This window comes from Mauremys mutica, chromosome 18, assembly GCF_020497125.1.
Source record: "Mauremys mutica isolate MM-2020 ecotype Southern chromosome 18, ASM2049712v1, whole genome shotgun sequence".
In the NCBI taxonomy this organism is placed as follows: Eukaryota; Metazoa; Chordata; order Testudines; family Geoemydidae; genus Mauremys; species Mauremys mutica.
In genome coordinates, this window is record NC_059089.1 from 9,783,085 (window position 1) to 9,806,519 (window position 23,435).

The following is a 23,435-nucleotide window of genomic DNA, read 5'->3' on the forward strand; positions in this document are numbered from 1 at the left end:
GCTGCAGATTAAGCCCATTATTTCTTATCCTACCTTGAGTGGACATGGAGAACAATTGATCACAGGTCTCTTTATGACAGCCCTTAACATATTTGAAGACAGCCATTAGCTCCTGCTTCAGTCATCTTTTCTCAAGACTAAACAAGCCCAGTTTTTTTAACCTTTCCTCATAGGTCTCATATTTTTAAACCTTTTATTGTTTTTGTTGCTCTACTCTGGACACACTCTCTCTTCACTTTACCCACTTCTTTCCTAAAGTGTGGCGCTGAGAATTGGACACAGTGCTCTAGCTGAAGCTTCACCAATGCTGAGTGAAGTAGGACAGTTACCTCTTGTCTCTTATATAAGACACTCTTTTTTTTGGAACTGCATTACACTGCTGACTGATATTCAATTTGTGATCCACTCTAACTCCTGGATCCTTTTCAGCAATATTACTACCTACCCAGTTATTCTCCCATTTTGTAATAGTTACCAAAGAAGCTACAGGGTACAGTCAAATTGCTCTCTGCTAATGTATCCTGCTCCCTGACTGAATTATGATCTTTACTTTTTTGCAGCCTGCAGATAGGCACAACCTGCTGCGACCTGAAACTGTGGAAAGCCTGTTCTACCTGTACAGATTCACGGGGGATAAGAAATACCAAGACTGGGGCTGGGAGATCTTGCAGAACTTCAATAAGTATACACGGGTAAGGCCAGCATGCTGAGCAGTAATGATCTCAGGAGTGTATCTAGGCAAAGTGTTCTGCGTATAGGGACTTTCAAAGTGAAGCTGAAATTGCTCATGTTCCAAGAATCATAAAAATATCTAATAGGTAAAACAAAGCATTAAGAGCTTGACAGAGTATTACAGTATGTACTCTGCCTTGAAGCCTATGTACTTAGGCTTATGCGTTTAGTACTTAGCACATTAAGGAAAAAGACTCTTCATCATATTGATAAAAGCTATGTCTTAAGAGAATTCTGACGAGGGCAGACTTTCTAAATTGCTGGGATGGAATTGTCAGCAGGACAAAAATGCTGACCTATATCCAAACAAGTTTTGTTTTGTTTCTTTTCAAGTGGGTCTCAGCATTACTTTTAGCAATTTCAGATATAGTTTCTAAGGGGCTAGGATTTTCTAGTGCAAAATACCAATACAAAATACCTTCATGGTAACTCACTGACTTCAAAGCATCAATTGCTTTAACTGCCAAGATACTTTAATAGATACTTGTGAATATGTATCCATTGTCTGTTCAATCAGGGGTTCTCAACCTTTTTCTTTCTGAGACCTCCCCCCCAACATGCTATAAAAACTCCAGAGCCCAGTGGGGTGTGGGGAACGTGGGGCTCTGGCCTACAGGCATAGTTTGACTTCTATTTTTTTGGGTGGGAGAGGAGAGAGGCAGTGGGGCTCGGGCCAGCTCCACACAGCAGGGCCCAAGGAGGGAGTGCTCCCTCCACCCCCTTACTCACCTCAGCAGGCCACCCAGCCTGCCTGGGTTGTGTGGGGGAGGAGGGGTGCGGCATGGGGTGCAACCACAAATTATAACTCAAAGGGGGTTGGGGGTTCAGCTCTAAAAGTTTGAAAACCGCTCAGGGTGCAGGGAGAAGGGTAGTGAGGGGCTGTGTGCAGGCAAGGGGTGCAGGGAGAGGGGTAGCTAGGGGCTGTGTGTGGGGAGGGCCCTCCTCCACGGTTGCTGCTCCCGGAGGGCTCTGCTGGCCCCAGAGCTGGGTCCCCCTGCCGAGGTGGCTCTTACTGTTTGTGTGAGCAGTCAAAGGGGGCTGGGAGCTGAGGAGCAGCTGTAATCCCATGGCACAAGCCAGAGCAGCAGCTGCCCCACTCTGCCTGGCTCCAGCCTCTGACCTGGCCACAGGGTGGGGCTTCACAGGAGCTGGGGGAGGGGAGTGGAGCTGTCCCTGGGACTGCCCCACTCTGGATAAGGCACTACAGTTTGGGGTGGGGGTGGGGGGAAGAGCCTCTTTTGTTCCCCCAGCTCTGCCCCTGTGCTCAGGGCTTCAGCCCCACAGCGGAGTATTGGGGTTTGGGGCTTCAACTGTGGGCCACACAGCCCCCATGGGGGCTGCAGATCCCTCCAGTTTAGAACTGCTGTGTTAAATGATTAGATTGTATAACTGAGTTGTGATGTTGATGGGATGTAACTCCCATAAAATTTACCTTTTAACAAAGATAATTTGAGAAATTAATTTTGGTCCAGCAAAGTTTCACTGATCCTTCCTTGAAACCATCCAGTTTCTGCTGTGATTGGGTCAGATCTCTCAAACTAAGCAAGATCTGGCTGGGATGGTACAATAGCTGGGTGGAGGGTTTCAAAGGAAAAAGAGTGCTGCATGAAGTCGTGTTAATGCCTCAGTAGGGGCATTCTTCCCTTTGGGTATGTCTTCACTACCAGCCAGATCGACAGGCAGCGATCGATCCAGCGGGGATCAATTTATTGTGTCTAGTCTAGATGCGATAAATTGATCCCGAGCGCTCTCCCGTGGACTACTGTACTCCAGCTCCGAGAGGGCAGGCAGAGTTGATGGGAGAGCGGCAGCAGTCGACTCACCGCAGTAAGTTGATCTAAGTACGTCGACTTCAGCTACGTTATTCACTTAGCTGAAGTTGTGTAACTTAGATCGCATTCCTCCCTCCCCACGCCCCCTGTGTAGAACAGGCCTTTGTGTTTGCCCCAGCATAACCTTAGAGGAGCACTGTGTTTCTAGAAGTATCTCTTGGCTGAGCTATACAATTATGGTCCAGACTGCTTAGGGCCATGGCATCTTTTATGACCATTTCTCAAGCCTGTTTGTCCTGACCAATTTCAACCTGGTAATTACAGTAATTGCCTCAAATTTCTTCTGCAATCAGTGTTTTGATGAGACATTGTCCTCTTCATTTGTCTTTTATATTTCTTTCTGCTGTTAAACATGCAACATTTCACAGTGATGTGGCTTCATTTTACTGTATGTAGTTTGTGTATCAGTTTGTAAAGTGCTTTGTAATGCTTCAGAATTGAAATTCTTTATGTAAGTTGCAAAATATTATTTTGAAAGCTCTGTCTGCTTTTCTAATGGTTTTTCATTTTTTAATCAAAATTGAGAGTTTGTAGATAATACAGAAGTTCTTTTTGGCTTATAGAAATATATAAAATTGTTAATTGTCTTTTGCACAGGTTCCTTCAGGTGGTTATACTTCCATTAACAACGTCCAGAACCCCAGTAACCCAGAGCCGAGAGATAAGATGGAAAGCTTCTTTCTTGGGGAAACACTCAAGTATATGTTTCTGCTGTTTTCGGATGACGTAGACCTAATCAACCTTGACAAATATGTATTTAACACAGAAGCTCACCCCCTTCCTATCTGGGCACCAGCATAGAAGAACTATGTGAACCTTCGGCAGCGGGCTGTTACTTTGAGTCACTTTACTGTGCAGGGTTTGAACTGGGATAGCAGAGAATTGCTCTATTTACCCTTTCTTGGTTTTTAAAAAAATTGGAAAAGCATCTCTGATTTAGAGAAATCTGTCAGTCTTAAATCTAACTCTGAGCTTTAGCTCGGAGATGGACAACCTGTGCACACTATACTGCTTTGCCTGGATTTGATGCAGACATCACGGTTGGGAAAGCAATTGCAATGTGGACCCTGATGTTAATAGGTTTCTGAGCAACCAGTGACTCACTCATGCCATTCTCTGTAGATTTTGGTTAGATTTCAGGACAGCAGCAAGTTGTCTTATAGCACAGGATTGTCTCTGGAGAGAAGGAGGTACTGAAAAGTTTTGACTCCAGCTCATTCCATGGTATGAGCCTGTAATATCTCCATATGGGATGTGGGGTAGACAGAGAACTGTACCATTGTCCCAGTAAAAATGGGGATGTCAGTAATATTGCTGACACTTTGATCTCATTCCAAATCAATGAGCTGTGCAGCATTATGTCTGAAGAGAGAAGTTATGTTACAAAAACATCTATAGTACAGCATCTGAATTTATTGAGCTGTGGCTAAAATGAATGAATGGTGGCAAATTGAGTACAGAACTTGCTGCTGATTTAGTTCAAAGTGGTATACAATTTTGTAGATGTATTACAATTTTTTTAACTTATCTGCAGGAATGCAGGAGACAATGTGAAAAGCAAACAATATACATACATGCATTTATATTTATATATATTTGCATCAGTTAGACTCAGGTATTCTGACTGAAAGCTGCTTTGCGAGGTTGAGCTACAGAAAAGCTGGTGAGCACATTAGGTGTAATTCAAACTCAACTTTCTCAGATCTTGGATTTTAAAAATGTTATGTTGGATCAGTGAGGCTTGTTGTTGTACAGAGTAATTCCTACTATTTGTCTTACTATGGATTAACAAGGAGGGGTTTTCAGTTCTTTTTTCTTCTTCTTTGAAGTACCTTGCTTGAAAGTGTTATGTTCCCCTGTAGAATTAAATGCAGATGGTCTGAGGGTCTTCTGACATGGATTCAGAATGTGGTCCTAGTGAGAGGGTCTTCCCTCTCACTAGTACTGCCAGTAGACTTGCTGAGAGCTGTTTGGGTGCTTTGAGGAGAAACTAGACCTAGTGTTTATGTATAAAAGTATCTTCTGTGAGTCTAGGTTCTTGCATTTTTTATTTCTGGAAATGAGTTTCAAAACATGAATTTTGAAAGTAGCTAACTTTTATGCAGTCCTGTGCACACCAATAAGTTGTGGGAGAAAAGTGCTAGTTCATTTATTTTAGAGTTTCTCTTTCTGTCATAGTTTCCATTCCCACAGGTCTCATTAATGAGAAGGGAAGTTACAGGTACGTGTGTAGGCACAATCGACTCTAAATTTGGGGCTGAGAAATAGTGGTAATATAAAGCTGACCCATAGCAGTTCACTTATGGATTTAACAGTAAATGTAACTTTCTGTTTTGTAAAGTAACCAATGTCTTTATAACTTGTCTTGCCAGACTTGGTCTTGCTGGAGTAGGACATTACTATTTGGATCACTTTTTAAATATTTAGGCAGTACTTACCATTCCTTGATGATGGCACATGGAAATGAAGAAACGATTACTGCAAATTATATTTCTACATATATATATATATATATATATCAGAGAGAGAGAGAGGTACCATTTTTTTAAGTTTGTTGATGCTGGGAGTTGGGGATTTGCTGATATAACAGGTTAATGCAGAATGAGGTGATCCACAAATTCAAGAATTTTAGTAATCTTGGAATTCACAAGGTCTCTCCCTTAAGTGCACATTGGAATTTAGAAGCCATATCCTAAGGCTGAATAGTTGTTTTGTTGCTTGATTTTTACATGGTTCATAAGAATTCCGGAGTGTCTTGGTTGTATTTAATGGGGTTTAAGAGTTAATTTTCAGGAGGTGAATATACATCCTAGTGCAGAGAGCATATGCAAGGCGCTCTGTATCACTTAAGCCCTGTGTTAAGGTCATAAAGTGCAGCTGCACTCTTAGAAGCATTTGACTCTGCAAAAATGGCACTGTAGTGTTGTGTGTTGTGTTGCGATTCCTTCCATATCACATGAGCTCAGTGTACAAGTAGAAGGATATGGGATGAATTTCACTCTGAATGAATAAAGTGAGGGAGGAGTAAACATTATCCCCTTCCCCCCAATCCTAAATTTCTATTCCAAAGGTATTGGTCTGACTGACTTCTTCTCTGGCTTCATGCTGTCTTAGGAAACTAACTTACCCTAACTGGTGGTTTTTGTCAAATCTTCCCTTTTTTTAATGTTTTGTTTAATATTGGTGAACATTCTGCTCAGGGTAGAACAGAAACCTAATGTCAGTTTGAAACTATCATTTATTATGCCTGAAACATGTAAATAGTCTGACAGTTGGTGATCTGATTGCTCCCTTTCTGACTGCTGAAGAGAAAGCTTTAATTGCTTATGTCATGACCTGCTTTTGTGCCCCCTCAAAGATACTTTCTTGCCTCTGATTGGTCTGTGAAGTTTAAAGGCACAGTACTCCACCTTGATGGCACAGCACATCCTCTTACTTTCCAGGCATGATAGGACCAGTGCTCATTCTTGGTTGGAAAGTTTCCATTCCTGTACTGTATGTTACTTCAAACCAAAGCCTTAAGTGCAGTGAATATAATCCAGCTACTTGGCATATCCATGTATTGAATCAGTTCCCATACTCAAATAATGGATTGTTGCGGAAAGGCCATAATTTAATCCAGTGATGTTAAAGAGCCTTTTGCCGCGAGCTGCCTTGGTTACTTTCCAAGAGCTTGAGTGCCTTGCCTAATTCTAACAAAACAAAGAAAGTGCCCACGCTCAGACTGTTCATTGTGACTGCCTCCACTGAGCAATAAATACTGCTTGGTTTGTTGTGTATGGTCACAGCCATGAAGTACTGCACATTTACAGGGTGAGGCTAGTAGTGGGGTCTCATTTAGGTACCAGAGTTTAAATCAGGGCTTGGAAAAATCTCTCTGTTAGCCCAAAGTAGATATGAAAGATGGATATAGGGCAGAAGGGAAACCCCCATTTGAGAAGCCCAACCCCACTGCAACCCCTTACGTACGGGGATTTCTACCAAGGGGCTGTGCCTGGAATCTGGGCCGCCTCCATATTTTATATGGTCCTGTTAAGAGTCAGATTAAATCTGAAGCTCCACTCATCCTCTCCAACTGCTGGGAGGGAAAGAAGCTTTGCCTTCCATTCTCCTAGTGCCTCCGTTGTGAGGGGTTGAGAGGGCAAGTTTCTGCTACTGTAGGCTTTCCTAGCCTTTTTTTTGGTTCTTCACCTGTGAAACTACAGTACTTACTCCTGCTGCTGTGAGCTTTTTCAAGAAGCAGCCTGAAAGTGAAAGGAAGACAAGTTTCCTTGCTGCTCTCAGGATTCTGAACAGCAGCAATGAAACCGACAAGTCTAGTTAGTTTCACATTGCTGCTTGGCAGTCTCATAGCTGCAGTAGAAACACTGCATGTGTATAGCTGCAGCCTCAAAGAAAATACTGCATTTATTCACTGGTGGAAGGTTATTGGCACGCACAATGCAAAGGACTAAAAACTTCATTTTTTTAAATGAAATCGGAAGTACTGGTGGAAGTGATGACACAAACTTTCATGCTGCCCAGGGAAAGCTTCTGACTTGTGTGTGGATTTTTCAAGCCTTGAGTTAAGCTATTATATTCTGTAACCAGAGGCAGCATTTCTTACTGTTTCTGGAACTTGCCCCTACCCTCCATATGGTTGCATGTGATGATACAGTGGAATGATGAGCCTTTTGGTAACAAAGCCACTGCTGTAGGTCTTAATCCAGCATGCTGGGCTGAGTTAGTGGGAGGAGCTGTCTGCTCCTCTTACCAGCTGGTCAGTTCATGTCTTGTGAAACATTCCTAGTTCTGTCTCTTTCTCTAAGCCAGTTACTCTGACACTTTTCCCAGGAAATGGTGTAGGGCCTTGCAATAGCTGTGACTATCCCAGTTGCCTCTTTGTAGGATGTACTTGATAACTAGGTTATTTCACTATATACTCTTTCCTCTTACCAAGGTTTAAAAACCATTAAGGAAATCTGTGCTGAACTGGGTCAGATTTGTCTGCCACAGCAATCTGCAGATTATGAAGCATGACACTCCCCCTGCCCCCTCCATTTGATGGCGCTACTTCTGACAAGACGAAAGCTGAATTATGCCTCGAAGTCTCACTATATATCTAATTTATCCCCACACTATATCATCTAAAAGCCTTTACTATTTGATTTCTTATATACTTCACCGACTTTCCTTTTTTAGCCACTTTCAGGCGTTATCCCTAAAGAGGAACAAATCTAATCTGCAGAACTTCCTTCCTTGTTAAGTTTCATATTTTAGACTCTTTCACAAGATGCAAGAGGGTTAAAAAGAACTCTTGCCTCATCTTGAAGTGGAAAGTTGGAAGTCCCCCAAAGGGCAGAGTAGGCCACTGGTCACCACTTGTTCAAAGATTGTAGCTTGCAGAGTACGTTCTAGGTGGCTCACACCTCGCCTAGCTGCTTTGTTAATGCATCATGGGGCAAAGACTGATTCTAATCACGGGCATGGTCTCTGTGTGGTTCCTGCTTTCCAGGAGCAGGGAATGCTAGCAAGGCCATGTAGCAGAGCAAGGATAAAAGGTTGCCAAGAGAGATAAGCCACGGCCAGGTGGATATCTTGGGAGCTAGAGGTGGGGATTCCATTGGGGGAGGGGGAGAGTTGACTGTACTCCTTTCCTGTCTCTCTTCTGTAGAGACATTCCATGCGCCTCACATGGGGCACTATGAACCCTGCTAATTGCTGGAATACTGCAGCTGTAACCTGTGAGACTCTACTTACTACTCCTTGCTCTATGTGGGAAACTTACTCCCAGTGCCTGGAGGGTCTGCTCTGAATCATGTGAAAAAGCGTCAAGGACTGGCCCTAGTATCTATCTGAACCAATAGGGGCACGATGGAAGCAGAGATTCACCAGTGTAAATATTAACCACCACTGAACATTGGGTTGAGCAATGGTAAGAAGCTGAATAAGTGCTGTACTTTGCCCACCTCAGTACCGCGTGTCTGGAATGATCTCTTGATGGAGGCTTTCCAAATGCTCCCCACCCCCGTAATCATGGTAAGGTGATACCTTTTACTTTAAGGCATATAATTAATTACTAAGATGTAATATTTTTTCAGTCTTGCTAGTATTTATTGGTGCACAGTATTTGCAGTAGGTAAGAGTCTACTTGTTAATGTGCAAAGATGAATTTATTTCACCTCTCAGGGTGAGAGAAAAATATCCTTTTTGTATCCTCTTTGGTTATATTCAGAAGCCAGCCCATGGAATTCTATCACATACTTTAATAAACTTGTAATTTATTTTAAAATAAACGTAGGGGTCATCATTGGAAATGTGACTACTTCTTCACTGCTAATGTTCCTGTACAATAGCTGTTCACAGTGGGATTCCCTTAGATAGGGCACGTGCTCTCCAAACTTTAATCTCTACTCCACAGCTGACCAACCCATAGATTTTTTTTTACAGTGACTATAATCTTTCTGGAGAAACTGGTCTCTTCATTTGAATCCTACAACTCACTGATCATTATAACTAGTACCCTCTTCACAAATCACCCAAGAGAACTTTCTCCTTTTAAGCATTTCTTTGAAGACACAGTTTCTAGCTGAACATAAGCTACATGTGTCCTCTAGTTTTGTGCAAAGCTGGAGATTGGTGTGGGCTGTGAATAACCATACCTCGCTCTCATAGCAGGGGCACATTCTTTCCTCTATCATGCTAGAAAGCATGTACATGAAGTATGACCCAGTTCCTGAGGAATGGTCTAACACTTGCAGGCAAGCTTTTATTCTCTCCTTCCCCTGTTACAATTACATCTGTGGTACAATGCAGGTAAGCATGTGACCGGTGCAAAGTGCTATTGCCTTCAGTCAATGGATTTGGCCTACTCATTTTCTTTTGACAGACTTGATTGACAGGACACTTTAGACTGGTGAATTTTGATCACCTTGGTAGAGCCATTTGAACTGACATTTTTGTCAAATGATCCGTGCACAAGTAGCTCCTATGGCTGCCACCCTTGTGCTGCTAGTGTGTGTACCAGAAAGTACAACACTCCTGCTGGCAGCTGGACGGATATCTTCACGGTGATATACCTGCAGACATCTTCTCCCAGGCTCTCTCAATCCTAGCAGACTTCACCCACTTATGGATAATCCTTGCTTCTAGGTTGCGTGCATCTGTGACAGATGGAGGATCAGCTGGATTAGATCCGCTGTAGGGAATGCCAAGCATATACAATAGTTAGTTGTTCATATCCCAATATGAGCATGCAGTTACTCAGAGGCCATAGCAGCCATGCTCAAGAGTCACAGTGGGATTTCATTTGTAACTAGTCTAGCTAGCTGACATCTAGCTAGACTAGATGCAAAGGATCTAGTTTCCTTACATAAAACATTTGTCACAGGAGGGCTTCCCTAGCTCCAGCCACGGAGAACAAGGCTGTAGACATACCGCCTGCTTACCATTCTAGTAGTGTGTAACCCTGAGAAAAGTTATAGTACAACCCACAGTAATGGTGGGGAGGTGGTCAGGATGCCTGCAGGAAAGGGAGTAATGGGGTCTCCTTGAGTTGGGGTAGCTCAGGATGGAAGGCACACTATTGTCCTCTCTGCTCAGTGCTCAAGGCCATCCAGCATCTAACTAAGGAAAGAAAGCGTGAGTGGTGGACTGTTGCGGTGTGCACTGCATATAGGCTGTCGGGTTACTGGGGCAGAGCGCTGGCCCTACTGGGGAGAAAGCAAGCACTTTTCTGGAAAGGAGCTTCCACTGAGAACAACTTGGCACGAGCCCTGCTCAAGAGAGCCCCTTCCCCAGTGATGAGACCAAGTGAACATGGTAAAACAGCAGCTACAAATCAAATACCATTTCCATGCTCAAGGAGAGGCAGAGCGGTGAGTTGGGTAAGTGGACAGCTCTTCCAAAGCAGCATTTCAGCAGCTTAGTGCCCACAGTGCTTGGTGGGCTGTCTCCTGCTGAGGTTACTGTTGGTTTTCATTGCTGGGATCACCCAGGCCAACAGGGAGGCCGTAAGCAAAGGCTTATGGTTACAGGCTACGTACCGGAGATCCAGATGATGAGCGCCTCCCTTAATGGTTATCGCAATTAGTGAGGAACTGAGGTTACTCTTTATCTGAAACAATAAAATGTGCAAGTCAAACTCCCTATACCAGACAAGTGTGTTGAATAAGGGCTTTAAAAATTAAAGACAGAGCCAGGAAGGGCAAGAGGACACTGGCCTAGTCATTAGCAGGACAGGTACAGGTGTGTCAAGATCATCATAAGCCCTTGTTTTCCCAAATTAAATTGACATTTCCTCCATTACAGGTGAAAGCGTCAACGTTTGTGGCCAGGCTTATTTCCCCAATAAAACAGATCTGTCCAGAACCATGAGCCTTTCAGGCTTTACCATGGCTGCATCAGGTCGTGGGGAAGAATGAATTCATTTTTAGTTTGCACAAATCTGATCTTCAGCAACTAGAAGTTAGGGTGTTATTGCTGCTGTAGCTCAGAACCGGGAAGAAGTTGGCTTTCCAACGGCAGGTGGAGCAACCGGAGCTGGAGTGGGGGGTGCTACAGCCACAGCTGGTTCTAGTTCTATTTCACCAAATTCTGAACCAGCAGAAGCTAGTGCAAAGAGCTGTTATGTCTAAAACAAAGGGGTCTTTGCTGCAGCAAAGCCAATATAATCAAATCCCCTCTTTGGCAGAAAGAAGCAGCCTCCCTGATAGACTAACTTACCATTTGCCACAAGGGTCCTGGGGCTGCCAAATAGTTTAGCAGAGCAAAAATACCTATTGAACAGAATGGACATGAGCAACTGCTCTGTAGCCATTCGGCATTTCCATGAAGCAGCCTAAGATGGTCTGTTAACGCTAGCCAGAAAGGGTGAGGTCAGCCAGGTTAAGAACTGGGGTATCTCACAGCTGTGCTCAGCCCACAGCGAGGCAGATACTTACGCCACCGCCTGCCCATGGATCCAAGTCTCCATTCGAAAATATGATGTTGCTCGCAGCTTTCAGGTCTGAAATTCACACACATGATATCTGAGGGGCCTCTTTACTTTCCTGTCCATTTACCAAAACCTGTTTAGCTGCTTCAGAGTGTGCGAACGACAGTGGAAAATTAAAAAAAAATCTTGGCAGTCACTTTGGTTTTCCACTTGTTTGAAGTGAAGTACAGTATGGGCTGATTACAGAAAGCCAGGCTTCTCCTGGACTCTGCCACCACCTCCCCTCTAACGTGTGCATGAAGAGCAGATGCTCAGAGGGGGAGGTGGAAAGGAAGCTGTGCCAAGAAGAGATTGCTGCTCATTCTTCCAGAAAGAAGCCAGTCCTGACCAGCTCCACCCCAAGCATGACCTGCCTCCATGCTTTACTGGGGCCAGTCTTGTGTTGGTGCAAGAATCACCAGGGAGGGAGGAGGCAGAGTCAGTCAAAGTAGGAGCTGGGAAAAGCCAGCAAAATGTCAGAGCTTGGAGAGAGGGTAGGGCACAGTTATGGTCCTAGAGGGGAGTTGCAGTGGGGGAGCATTAGGGAAATGGGAGGAGAAGAGGAGAGACTAGTTGATTTCGCTGCAGTCCTTAAATAAGAGAACAGCTGCAACTGTAGGAATCACTTGCCACCCGTGATGTGTGTGTATATTCATTATAACTGACCAGCCCTTCCCCTTAATGCTATCCAGGTCTCCAGACCAGAATACAGGGGACCGTGGTGGGGAAACACACAGCTGATGCAAAGGAATAAACAGCAACATGCAGCTTACCGCTGCCCCAAAACATTGTTTGCAACCAGTCCCTTTGTGGGTGCACGAGCCATTTGTTGAAGCAGTACTGCTGTCTCATAGCCTCGGTGAACGGGATTTCAGGGAACATGTCGGTCACGTTGTTGCTGCTGAAGGTTAAGTTGATCTCAGTACAAGCCTGTGATGGAAATGGGAACTGTCAAGATGGAAAGGGGGAGGATCTGTATTAAAGTCCATTGATTCCTCCAAGCAGTGTACCTGATAGTCCCACGCCTCAGCATCTGGGCCGATGCCACAGCCAGTCGGGTCAGAACATTTTCTGTACTGTTCGTATATGTCGTAACATGGGGCCATCCCAGTCAAGTTGTAGAACACGCCTGCCAAGCAGAAAGACAGAGTTAAGCTGGGCTGTCAATAGCTCAATGCCTGCGCTACCCAGAGCGACCCCAAAGAACTCAAGCTGAGAGACCAGCCAGAGAAGACATAAGGAGATCAGGGTGTGTGGACAGGGTAATAGATCTAAAAGGCTGGGTGCCATTCTGAGCCAGGCTGTAGTAAAGATCACAGCTCTCCACCTGCCTAGTCATTAGATCACCACCATCTCTTCGCTGGCTGTGGGAGAGCCTTCTCTGCAACACCCAGCGTCCGCAACAGGCCCCCTGGGTCTTTTTGCCTCGTTGGCTCTCCCATCTCGTTCCAAATCTGGTCTCAGCCCTATGTGAGTCTGACTAATGCACTTCAGCTGTTGTATAGTCACACACATACTATCCCAAACTGAATTCTCAAACTGCACAAGGCTAATGTCTGTCCACCCCCCAGGGTGTATTTACTGCAGCTTCAAGACAGCAACTTAAGCAAACTGGCCAATGCCTGCCCTGCAAAGAGAGAATTTTGTTTGATCACAAATTGAAAAAGGGAGGGCGACATGCCCAGACTTGCCCAGATGAAAACAAGTACCTGGCCTATACAAGTCAATCAGGCGCAGCATGGGAGCTGGAGGACACTGGGCACCTTTGTGTGGATGAATAATTGGCAGACAGAGAAGAGAAGGAAGGACTGTTTGCTGCCTGCCACTCAAATGACTTGCTCATATAGTAGCCCAAAAGGAACACTACAGACAAACGCTAGCCGTGGCTCGGTCTCCTCTGCTAAGCACACAGCACTTGGTGCTCCTGCCGCCTAGAAGCCAGGATTCGGAAGAGTCTGACAGACACAGCTCCCCAAGAAGTGAAACTAAAGGCTCCACTGAAAACCCCTCCATGGGGGGAAGGAGTCACTCCTTGTAGACACCTGCAGAGAGATTCCTGCACCCCTCCTGGTCACAAGGCAGCTTTCAGAGGGATGTCGCTCAGCACTCACAGCCAGTCTCTCACATCGGACACATACCTGGCTAAACTCCTGGACGGAGCATGCAGCCTCCGCTCACAGAACGCGCTGTGCGATGTAACGCTGGAGGCAGATGGGGTTCGCTTTCCAGCGCACAAGATCATTTTGGCTTCAGCGAGCAATTACTGCAAGATCCTGTTTGTTGGAAACTCGACACATGCCGGGAGCCCCCATGCGAACGTGCAGCTGAAAGCCATCAGCGCTGGGGGGCTGAGGAATGTTCTCAACTTCATTTACTCCAACAAACTGGAACTCTCCCTACAGAACGTGGAAGAGACGTTCAAGGCGGCAGAAACCCTTCTCGTCCGGGAAGTGATCAAGCTGTGCTTTCAGTTTCTGGAGGATGGTCTGAATCACAACAACTGCCTGGACACACTCAACATCGCTAGGAGGCTTGGTCCAGAAGAGTTGAGACAGAAAGCCATGTACCACGTAGGGCGGCACTACAAACAGATACTGACTGATCCTCAGTGCATGAAGGAGCTGGACAAAGAGACTCTGTGTGAAATCTTAGACAAGACAGACATGGCAGGGTGCACCGAGCTGGAGCTATTCAACGCTGCTGTAAGCTGGCTGCTGCATGACAGCGCGAGGCTGAAAGGAGCGGCGGATATTTTAAGGCGAATCCGATTTCCTCTCATTCCTCTGCGGGATCTGCAGAGATACGTGCAGGAAACACCCATTATGAGGACAGACTCGGAGTGCCATAGGTACCTCCAGGAGGCTCTAATCTACCACTCCCAGCTGTACGCTCAGCCAGTCCTGCAGACCCAACACACAAGCATCCGCTCCAGCTCCTCTATGCTGCTGATTCTTGGTGGCAGAACCACGGATAATAGAGTCTGCAGAGACATGTGGGCTGCGGATGAGAGCTGCAGTGCATGGAGAAAGATAGGTGACCTCGCCATACCCATCTACAACCACTGTGTAGCTGTGATCAATAACTTCCTCTTTGTCATCGGTGGCCAGTCCAGATTTGATCCCGCAGGGAAACATCCTTCAAACGAGGTAAGGCGCTTTAGGTTAGAGGGAATCAAGTGATCGAAGGGAGTTCAGTACATACAACAGCTCAGATGAGCTAAGGCCAGTTTCCTCACTAGGTACCTAAAGTCAATGTTCAGAGGCGCTGAGCTTTCACAACTCCACTGAAGTCAGTGGAGGTCGCAGGTGTCCATCTTAGTAACTGAAAAAAAAAAATCAGACCCCTTATTTAGCTGCCTAACATTCATTGGAAAGCGCTGGCCTTGAACATGGCAGAGACAAATGGCCTGGCCGAGATTTTCATTTAAAAGAGCTGCCTGGCACGCGAACGGTCTCCCTCCAGTTCACAGCACTGCTCAGGATGGCTGCAGAGTAATGACCGGGTTCAATCACTCGTCACTCTCCTGGAGAGGTATAAGAGGAGAAGTCGTGTTTGAGGTCGGACCGGAGTCATCTCCTCCAGGCTGCTCAGGGCAGGTCTGCTCCAACAAGGTATTTCCTAGTGCACTGTCCAGTTTTAAAATCCCTCTGGGGATGGGGCTCCCACCACATCCTTTGGGAGACAAGTTAGGCCAGTCAAACTCTCCATCTCTGTTTAGCACATTCCACTTCCGTGGATCACATCAGAAACCCTTGTACGCCAGCCCCAAAACAGGCCAACCTCAAACACCTGACGTAGTAGAACACCAGCCCACATCCATCAGTCCTCATGGCCTTTGATCTCTGCTGCCTGACCCAGTCCCACTGAAGCAGGATCATATTCAGACCATCCCCTCTGCCACAAGAATTGCTCTAGCAATGGCAAGAGTTACAGTTCGACTCTCTTTAAAAAATGCGCCTCCATTTCTCTTCCCCTTGAAGGGTGAATACCCCCAGCTCCAGTGCCTTGCCCCTGCCTAGGAAGTAAGGCACCACTGTTTCAGGGGTTAGCTAGAGAGTGTTAGCCCAGGTGGAGCTCAGCATCCCACTTGCTAAATGTCACTTTGTGCTTAGAGCCCAAACTGGTTGCCCCCCAGGGTCTCTGGGAAACTCTGCCCCCCAAGCAGACTTAACGGGGGGTGGCGGGGTTAGGGAGGCTGCAGGAAGCAGCACAGTGCTACCAGCATCCCCGAGGCTCTTCTGGTCTAGTCCCTTCAACACCACCCAAAAGGGTCAGCTCTGCCCAGGAGATGGGAAGCCTCAGACCAGGCTGGGACGCAGTGCTGGTCAGTTGGTGGCAAGAGGCCAGAGGGTGCCAGCGGTGCTGTGTCTTTAGCAGCGTGAATCAACATGCCAGCCTGGCGGCTGTATAACTTTACCCACGGTCAAGCCAAGTTCTGCCCGGTACAGAGGATCACACGGGTTTCCAGCTGGAAGCCTTGTTCTGACATCCCCCTCTGTGGTAGTTTCCCATGGGGCAGGTGGGATTCCCGAGACAGCCCATCTCTGTCATGCTACAGCACAGAGCCTTGTACCAGCTTCTTATCACTTGCCCTGTTTAAATAAGTAGCTCAAACACGCAGCTTTCGCTGTGACTAGAGATGTAACTTTGTGGAGGGGGCGTTGCATAGATCTTACCCACTCACGTTTAGAAAAGCTCTGTAGCATTTAGGTCCCATATGCGGCCAAGGCTGTGCAGGTTGTTAGGCTTGGGGCACACTAATTGCCATTGAAAGGAACCGTTCCGGTTGGGCTGTATTAGCCCTCGCAGCTGAAGGGAATCCCGGGCTGTGCCTGCAGCACACGTAGACGTACTGTGCTAATTCTAATCTAGCTCGCTTGTGAACTGGAGTAGTGAAGCTGTGGCAACACAGGCTTAGGCATGGGCCAGCTGCCTGAGTAATTATCCGGGGCTTTAGGCAGTCTTGTACAACCCACGTTAAAGCCCGTGAAGCTGCAGCCTCACTGCTCTGGTACCCAGGCTCGGTCGATGAAAGCTAGATCAGGTCCGTCTACACAACTGCAGTCACCCCCTGAGTGCAGTGCATAGCAGTTCTTAAAGCCATGCCTGTCTCCCACCAGCCTGGCTAGCTAACTGCCTGGCGCAGTCACCGCTGTTCCCTCTATTGTGATCCTAGGTGTTCCGCTTTGATCCCCGTGACATGTCATGGCTCCAGGTCTCCAGCATGCTGGAGAGGCGGACGCGCTTCCATGCGGCTGTGCTGTCTGATCGCATCCTGGCTGTGGGCGGCGGGACGCTGCTGGGGAAGCTCACCAATACCATGGAAGCATACCAGCCTGCGGAGAACACGTGGGAGTGCACTGCTCCCTTCCCAGTGCCAGTGGCTGATCATGCAGGCACCACCCACAAGGGAATCCTCTACATTTCAGGTGATGCTGCTCTTGGAACGCACGTAGCTGCTTTGCTTTTACCAGTAACCTTACAAGTCAAGTAAGACTGGACCTGGATTGACCAGGGAAATCCATAGTGCGGTATGGGGCTGGTGCTCCTCCTCCTGAACCAATGCCAGCCGTTACATCAGAGGGCAGCGTCTTGCAGAGAAGACTTACAATAGGATCTGGGCCAGCTGCAGTTAAACATCCCATTGCATGTTTTGTCAGAACAGGAATTTTGACTGTGGTGTCTTGGCCAAATTCCAGCTGCTTTCCTTTAAGAAAGCAAACTAGGGTGAGATTTCCAAAGCACTGCCGCATGTTTAGCCACACACGTGACATGCATTTTAATGGAAGATGTGGGACTAAATCCCCTGCACTGTTCTGGAATGCTCAGCCTAGGCAATGAAGCACAAAAAGTAACTGAAGTGTAAGCTCTTCAGGGCAAGGGCCAGCTGATGTTTCTGTACGGCGCCTGGCACAATGAGGCCCCAGGCCTTATGCGGACCGTGGGCACTGTTGCAATAGGATTTACTAATTGCATGCCCACGCCCTGGTAAAAGAACGTTACTAAGGTTGCAAAGTCACACACTCAAAAGTTAGAAAATGCCAAAATTAAGGTTGCCTGGGCAACCTTAATTCAGCCCCTTTGTGCGTAAGCACTTCCATACATTCTTTAATTACATGGTCACGTACTGTTTTTTCCACAGGACCCCCTGCATCAGTCATCCCCTGCCCCCAAAGCACTAGAATTTTTCAAAGAAAAAGCTGCCAGAATTTTCTAACATGGCAAAACAATGTATTTTCCCCTAGCCTCAATCTTGGAAACGCTACACTGTTCTGGTTGGAATTTTCCAAAAAAAGGTTCCGCCTGAGGCAGACACCTGTCATGGAAAATTTCAGTTCAACCATTTAACATTTTGACAATGTTTTATAAGGAACTGAAAACAAGTCTTATAAATGGGAAGTGTTGGGCCACAATAATAGGCAGCCCCACCTATGACATAACTACCTAATAAACACAGCCGGAAATACAAAAATTAAGGGTTCCTTCAGTAATTGTTAGCTTGGACACGTAGTATAATGTACAGTCATCGCTAGTCCCAGGGCTGCCCCGCAAGTGGGGCAATTTGCCCTGGGCCCCGCAGGGGCCCCGTGAGCCCTAGCCTGGCGGCGGTCCAGGTCTTCGGCGGCATTTCAGTGGTGGTGGGGCCCTTCAGTCACTCTGGGTCTTCGGTGGCGGGAGGCACTTCAGTGCTGCCGAAGGCGTGGAGCGACTGAAGGGCCCTCCACCGCCGAAATGCCCCGCGAGCCCTGGCTCAGCGGTGGTCCGGGTCTTTGGCGGCATTTCGGCGGTGGGGGGCCCCTTCAGTGCTGCCGAAGGCATGGAGCGACTGAAGGGCCCTCCACCGCCAAGATGCTGCCGAAGACCTGGACTGCGGCCAGGTGAGTACATGCGTCACAGCTCCCCCTTTGCCCCAGGCCCCCGAATCCTCTGGGTGGCCCTGGCTAGTCCTGTCTCATGTCAAAAGAAAGCGCATCATTAACACAATGACATTTATGGTATTGCTTGTGTGCTATAAGATGATTTGACATTGCAGTAGGAACCTTTGGTTTTTGACTTTCATCGATTTTAAGGCTAGAAATGATCATTGGGATCGAGTTCCCGGACCTCCTAGATTTGATTTTAACTGTGCAATCTGCGTGGTGCATTTAATATATAATTATACCGTGGTATCTTAGGAGAAGGACACTGAAGCGTAAGACTCGGAGATCAGTTCTACCTTAGTGTCCAAATAAGCATAAAAGCCCCTCTGAAATGGCACATCTTAACCCCCGGATCCAGTGCAATGCTCCTGTATCAGCCAGAGTGAGCGGCTGACATAGGTCGGAAGGATGGCCCAGTGGTTCAGGCACTAGCCTTGGGCTTGAGAGACTGGGATTCAATTCTTTGCTCCACCTGCAGGAGTTTAGACAAGTCCCTTTAGCCTCGGTGTCTGTTTCCCATCTGTACAATGAGGATAAAGATGCTCCCCTACCTCCCAGGGTGTCGTGAGAACGAATGCACTAAAACCACTGTGAAGTGCTGACATCCCATGGTTCTGTCTCATTGAAGTTAGAAAGGAAGATAGGACTGGATCACTGAGTCTAGTCCCCTGCTATTATAGGCAGCCCCATCACCGAATCCCATTCATAGTACTAGCCCGCGGGGTCTTATCCACAGCTGTGTCCAATCATACTGAACAGTTCCGCATGCAATGCTGGTAGGAGAGCTTCAAACAAAACGTGCTGTATCCAACCAGACAGCCTGCGGGTGGAGAGTGTTTACACACAATCTGGAAAACCCGGGAGTTAAGTGTTGTGTCAGCCACATTTGACCTCCTGTCCTCCCTTATCTTTATCTCCAAGACTCTGCCTGTCTGCATTCTTCAGTTCAGTGAGCATGAAGGGGTGTGCAGCCTCCTGCCTCAAAGAGAGCAACTGGTCTGCTGCAGCCCTGAGATACCCACGGGAGGGGTGTCTTAGAGCCAGGGAACGGTTCGAGAACAGGAACTGGCTCAGATTCAAGAATCAGGCAAAACTTGAAAATTGAAAGACGTTTCAACAGATTTCTTTTTAAATAGCCACTTTTGTGCATCTCTACACGTCCTGGGGCCCGGTGGAAGCAGATCCCCCAAGAGAGGCTGTTCCTGCTTCCTGGTTGGGCTGGAAATACCCTACGTGGCACCATAAAATCTTGTGAGGGAAAAATGTGTTTGCAGGAGACACTTTTCACATCCAAGAGGTTTGATTTTAAAACCTCCAGCCCTCTGGATGCTCATTTGGCGCACACCACTTGTAACAAGGTCCTGCCCTTTCTGGTGAGGAAGCCCCTCCCCACTTTGAGCAGGAGAGGCAGCTGGGTCTTCAGGGTACAGCACCTTGGCAAGGCTGCATATGTAGCTGGATCCCTTCCCTCTCCCCATGCCATAGGCAGAGATGGCTGGCAAGGCCCCCTTAATGCCTGTTTGCAGAGTGCGGTGAGCCGCTGATGGGAACAGCTTTAGCAGGGCAGAGCGATTCTATCCTCGCTTCTCTCTTCCAGGGGGCTTTTCTGCTGGCAAGACTTTGAGGGACACGTACAGCTACCTCCCTCGCCTCCGGCGCTGGATCGCTAACCGTGCCATGGCCTTTGCCCGCTGTGACCATGGAATGGCTGCAGTCAGAGACAGGATCTTCTGTATTGGAGGCAGGACTTTAAATGCTGTAAGTTGGGCTTTGTTCTTATAAATGGCCAGGTGGTGCCCCAGATGCAGGCTTTCTACCTACAGGTCCTAATCTACAGCACTGTATTATTCCAGTTTGACACTGTAAACTTCATTAATTTCAGTGGATTTCAGTCTTGCTTCAGTGTACTAATGCAGTGGTGAACCAGGCCAATAAGCCCGTACAAATGCCTAGGTCCATAACATTGTTTTCATGAGTTGCTGCCCTGTTATAATCAAATCCTAGTTACTACCAATATCAAGAATATTTACAGCATCAATGGAAATGTTTTAAAAGCCAAATCATTCCTTTGCAGTCGCATCCTAATGCAGGAGTGAAACTGACAAGCCGATTCTCATGCATGCTGAGGGACATGCAGAGAGCAAGCAGAAGAGAGAGAGGAAGGACGGTCTAGTGGGTAGGGAGCTAGCCTGGATTCAAGTCCGTGTTCTGTCCCAGACTTCCTTGGACAAGTCACTTAGCCCATGTCTATGCTACAGCAGCTATAGCAGCACTGCTGGGGCTGCAGCTAGGGTGCCACAGTGGCGTAGATGCTTCCTACATCGAAGGAAGGGGTTTGTCCATCGATGTCGGTGATCCATCTCAGAGATGGTACCTATGTTGACGGAATAATTCTTCTGTCACCTAGCTGTGTTAACAGTGGAGGTCTGGTCAACTTAACTACCTCACACAGGGCGCAAAGTTTTTACAGCCCTCAGCGATGGAGCTAGCACAATCTAATTTTTAGGTGTAGACCAGGCCTAAGTCTCTGTGTGCCTCAGTTCCCCATCTGTACAATGGGGAGAATAGCACTGCCCTGCCTCCCAGGGATGTTGTGGGGATAAATACATGAACGATCGTGCTGCACTCAGATACTATGGTAATGAGGGCCATAAAAGAGAGAGAACTATCAAGTAAATCAGGTTTCTAAAGCTCTTTCCGTTTTACTCATTGCAGGGGGTTAACATAGGTGAGGGCTTTTCTTTTAGAATACGCTGTCCTGTGGCAGCCTGCCTGGCAAAAGGATTCTCTGAGTGTCTCCACACTCCTCCAGGAGAATTCAATGTGTAACAAGCAACCCTGCTCCGGGCCATGCACCATCCTGCACTGACAGCTCCTGTAGTGTTCTCAAGCACTCTGCCTCCAGCCTCTTGCTCCATAGGCGGAGGCTCAATGCATAAGGATACACATGGTGTGTGTTAAGTATCAGAGGGGTAGCCGTGTTAGTCTGGCTCTGTAAAAGCAGCGAAGAGTCCTGTGGCACCTTATAGACTAACAGACGTATTGAAGCATGAGCTTTCATGGGTGAATACCCACTTCGTCAGACGCATGTGGACCACAAAGCTTGTGCTCCAATACGTCTGTTAGTCTATAAGGTGCCACAGGACTCTGTTGCTTTATATGGTGTGTGTTATTACTGACATCGACAACTCATTAGTGGTGGGGCAGTTTTTCAGGCCTGCCTTTAACTGGATCCCTCTAGTTTTGTGCCTTCAGTTTTGGCCACCTGCATATCCCAGCAGATCTGCAGATTCAGACAGGTACCCAGGTATCTAAGTGGGTTAAATCGGTGGGTGCGAAACCACTGGCCCTTGGAGCCTTTGATGCAGAGGATGGGTTGATATAGATGGAGCTGCGGATGGCACCTCCTCTCCCCCAAGCTTCATCTTGGCTGCTGTCCATGACATGACACAACACAACCCACCATTCGGGGGCTCCCCCCTAGTGCCTTAAATCTAATGGGGACAGACCAGAACTGGGGCTGTTTCAGCTCCTAGGTGCACTTGCTTTTCCCTGCATTCCCTCTCCATTTTCCAGAGAGGAACGACGCCTCTTCAGAGCCATTTTCTGATACCACTTTGGTGTTTCATTTGGGTTTCTTAGGATGCTTTTAAATTAACTGCTACATTTCAACTGTGAATGAGGCACCCTGAGCCCCCTGGTGGGCAAATAGTTTAAGAACACAGTTTGCCTTTAACCATGTCTTAAGACGCTGGCATCACTCACTGGGTGGGGGATCATTAGATTGAAAGAGTCCAGTGCTACGGTACCATCCAGCCAAGCTGTCACATGGCAAATCCGTGTTGATCTGGTTCGTTGCAGGCAGAGGAGTGGATTCAAGTGAACGAGACAGAACATTACTGTCCGATGACTGACCAGTGGACCACGCTAACACTATCCCCCTTTGGCTGCTGCCAGTTCAGCGTCACTGTGCTCCACTCTAGACTCTATATCACAGGAGGTGGATCGCTGCGATGCATGAATAAAGAGGATGGTGTGTTCATCTATGATCCCGACGGGAGGATATGGAAGAAAGCTGGCTCCCTGCCTCAGGCTTTGGTCGATCACGCCTCCTGCATGATTAAACTGTCCTGTGAGATGGCAGCTGACCAGCAGGAGAGAGGAGTGAAGTGCTCACCCGGTGGCAACAGCAGAAAGAGATCCACTCTCAGCTTGTTCATTACCAACAAACAAGAGCCCCCCTCGGCTTTTTAAAGGGAGCAGGAACTGGATCCGTGAAGGAGCTCCTCTGATGGAGCACTTGGCAAACGCCCTAAGCATTTTAAGAGGTCTCCTCAATTCCTAGCCAAACACTGCTGCTTGGGATTTAGGAGCAGCACATTCTTGGCTTAACATTAGCACGTTGCTGGCGTGCACTGCTGAGGTGGCAGTGCAAGCAGAATGAACGAGGAGGTGGAGGCATGTCCTAGCCGCACTGCGCTGGGCTGGATACTTCTCTAGTTTTAAAAATAAAGAATATTTTCCCTTCTAAATCTCTAACATATGCAAACCTTCTTTGAAATGAACAAAGATGAAGTTTAGAACTACTATATTTAAAAAAAAAATAACTAAAGAAGTGTTTTACTCAGAAAATTGTACTCAAAGTTCTTTTAAAATGTCAAACATCTCCTTACTAGTCCCCTTAGGTCCATACGTTAGATACCCTCCCCCCCAGTGAGAAGCCCAATATAAACACAGAGATGCATAGATTTTAAGGCCAGAAGGGGCCTTTAGGCTACTTGAGGCCCAGTCAGCATCCAGCTGTGGCCCATGTGACATCCTTAAGGCCGTACAGGTCGTATATATCTTGTGTGGCTGTGGCTCATGTAACACAGAGAGCTGCATGTATGGCCCACAATGGTAAACAGGTTGAGAACCAATGAGGTAGTCTGGCCTCCTGCAGCCACAGGCTAGAGAACCTCCAGCAGGGACTGCTGGATCGAGCCTGTAACTTTTGAT

General features: G+C 47.1%; 3 protein-coding genes across 6 annotated transcripts in view; 2 read left to right on the forward strand and 1 right to left on the reverse strand.

Annotated features, from left to right (window-relative positions):
- MAN1B1 (mannosidase alpha class 1B member 1) overlaps positions 1-8,839 on the forward strand; it is a 39,703-nt gene extending 30,864 nt beyond the window's left edge. For all 3 annotated transcript variants that reach the window (XM_044993237.1, XM_044993234.1, XM_044993235.1), the window contains exons 12-13: positions 561-692; positions 3,162-8,839. In XM_044993237.1, coding sequence (XP_044849172.1) covers positions 561-692; positions 3,162-3,365 — 336 coding nt within the window. In that variant the 3' untranslated portion in view covers positions 3,366-8,839. The remainder of the gene's footprint in view (positions 1-560; positions 693-3,161) is intronic.
- A 677-nt stretch (positions 8,840-9,516) lies between these two features.
- DPP7 (dipeptidyl peptidase 7) overlaps positions 9,517-23,435 on the reverse strand; it is a 32,859-nt gene continuing 18,940 nt past the window's right edge. Inside the window, exons 9-13 of one of the 2 annotated variants that reach the window (XM_044993239.1) lie at positions 12,528-12,646; positions 12,291-12,447; positions 11,486-11,550; positions 10,589-10,659; positions 9,517-9,741 (exon numbers count right to left, since the gene is read on the reverse strand). In XM_044993239.1, coding sequence (XP_044849174.1) covers positions 9,609-9,741; positions 10,589-10,659; positions 11,486-11,550; positions 12,291-12,447; positions 12,528-12,646 — 545 coding nt within the window. In that variant the 3' untranslated portion in view covers positions 9,517-9,608. The remainder of the gene's footprint in view (positions 9,742-10,588; positions 10,660-11,485; positions 11,551-12,290; positions 12,448-12,527; positions 12,647-23,435) is intronic. The other variant, XR_006574263.1, reaches the window with a different exon arrangement.
- LOC123352729 (kelch-like protein 13) lies at positions 12,348-22,955 on the forward strand. Its single transcript, XM_044993238.1, has 4 exons — positions 12,348-14,663; positions 16,694-16,946; positions 20,035-20,195; positions 22,299-22,955. Exons 1-4 carry the CDS (start codon positions 13,611-13,613, stop codon positions 22,689-22,691), a joined length of 1,860 nt encoding a protein of 619 aa, XP_044849173.1. The 5' UTR covers positions 12,348-13,610; the 3' UTR covers positions 22,692-22,955.

Bases quoted from the DNA above. Each gene is read 5' to 3' on its own strand.
- LOC123352729 (XM_044993238.1), top strand. From the start codon at position 13,611: ATGTCGCTCAGCACTCACAGCCAGTCTCTCACATCGGACACATACCTG. The intron at 16,947-20,034 runs GTGATGCTGCTC...TCTCTCTTCCAG, and splicing joins GGGAATCCTCTACATTTCAG to GGGGCTTTTCTGCTGGCAAG. The intron at 20,196-22,298 runs GTAAGTTGGGCT...GGTTCGTTGCAG, and splicing joins GAGGCAGGACTTTAAATGCT to GCAGAGGAGTGGATTCAAGT.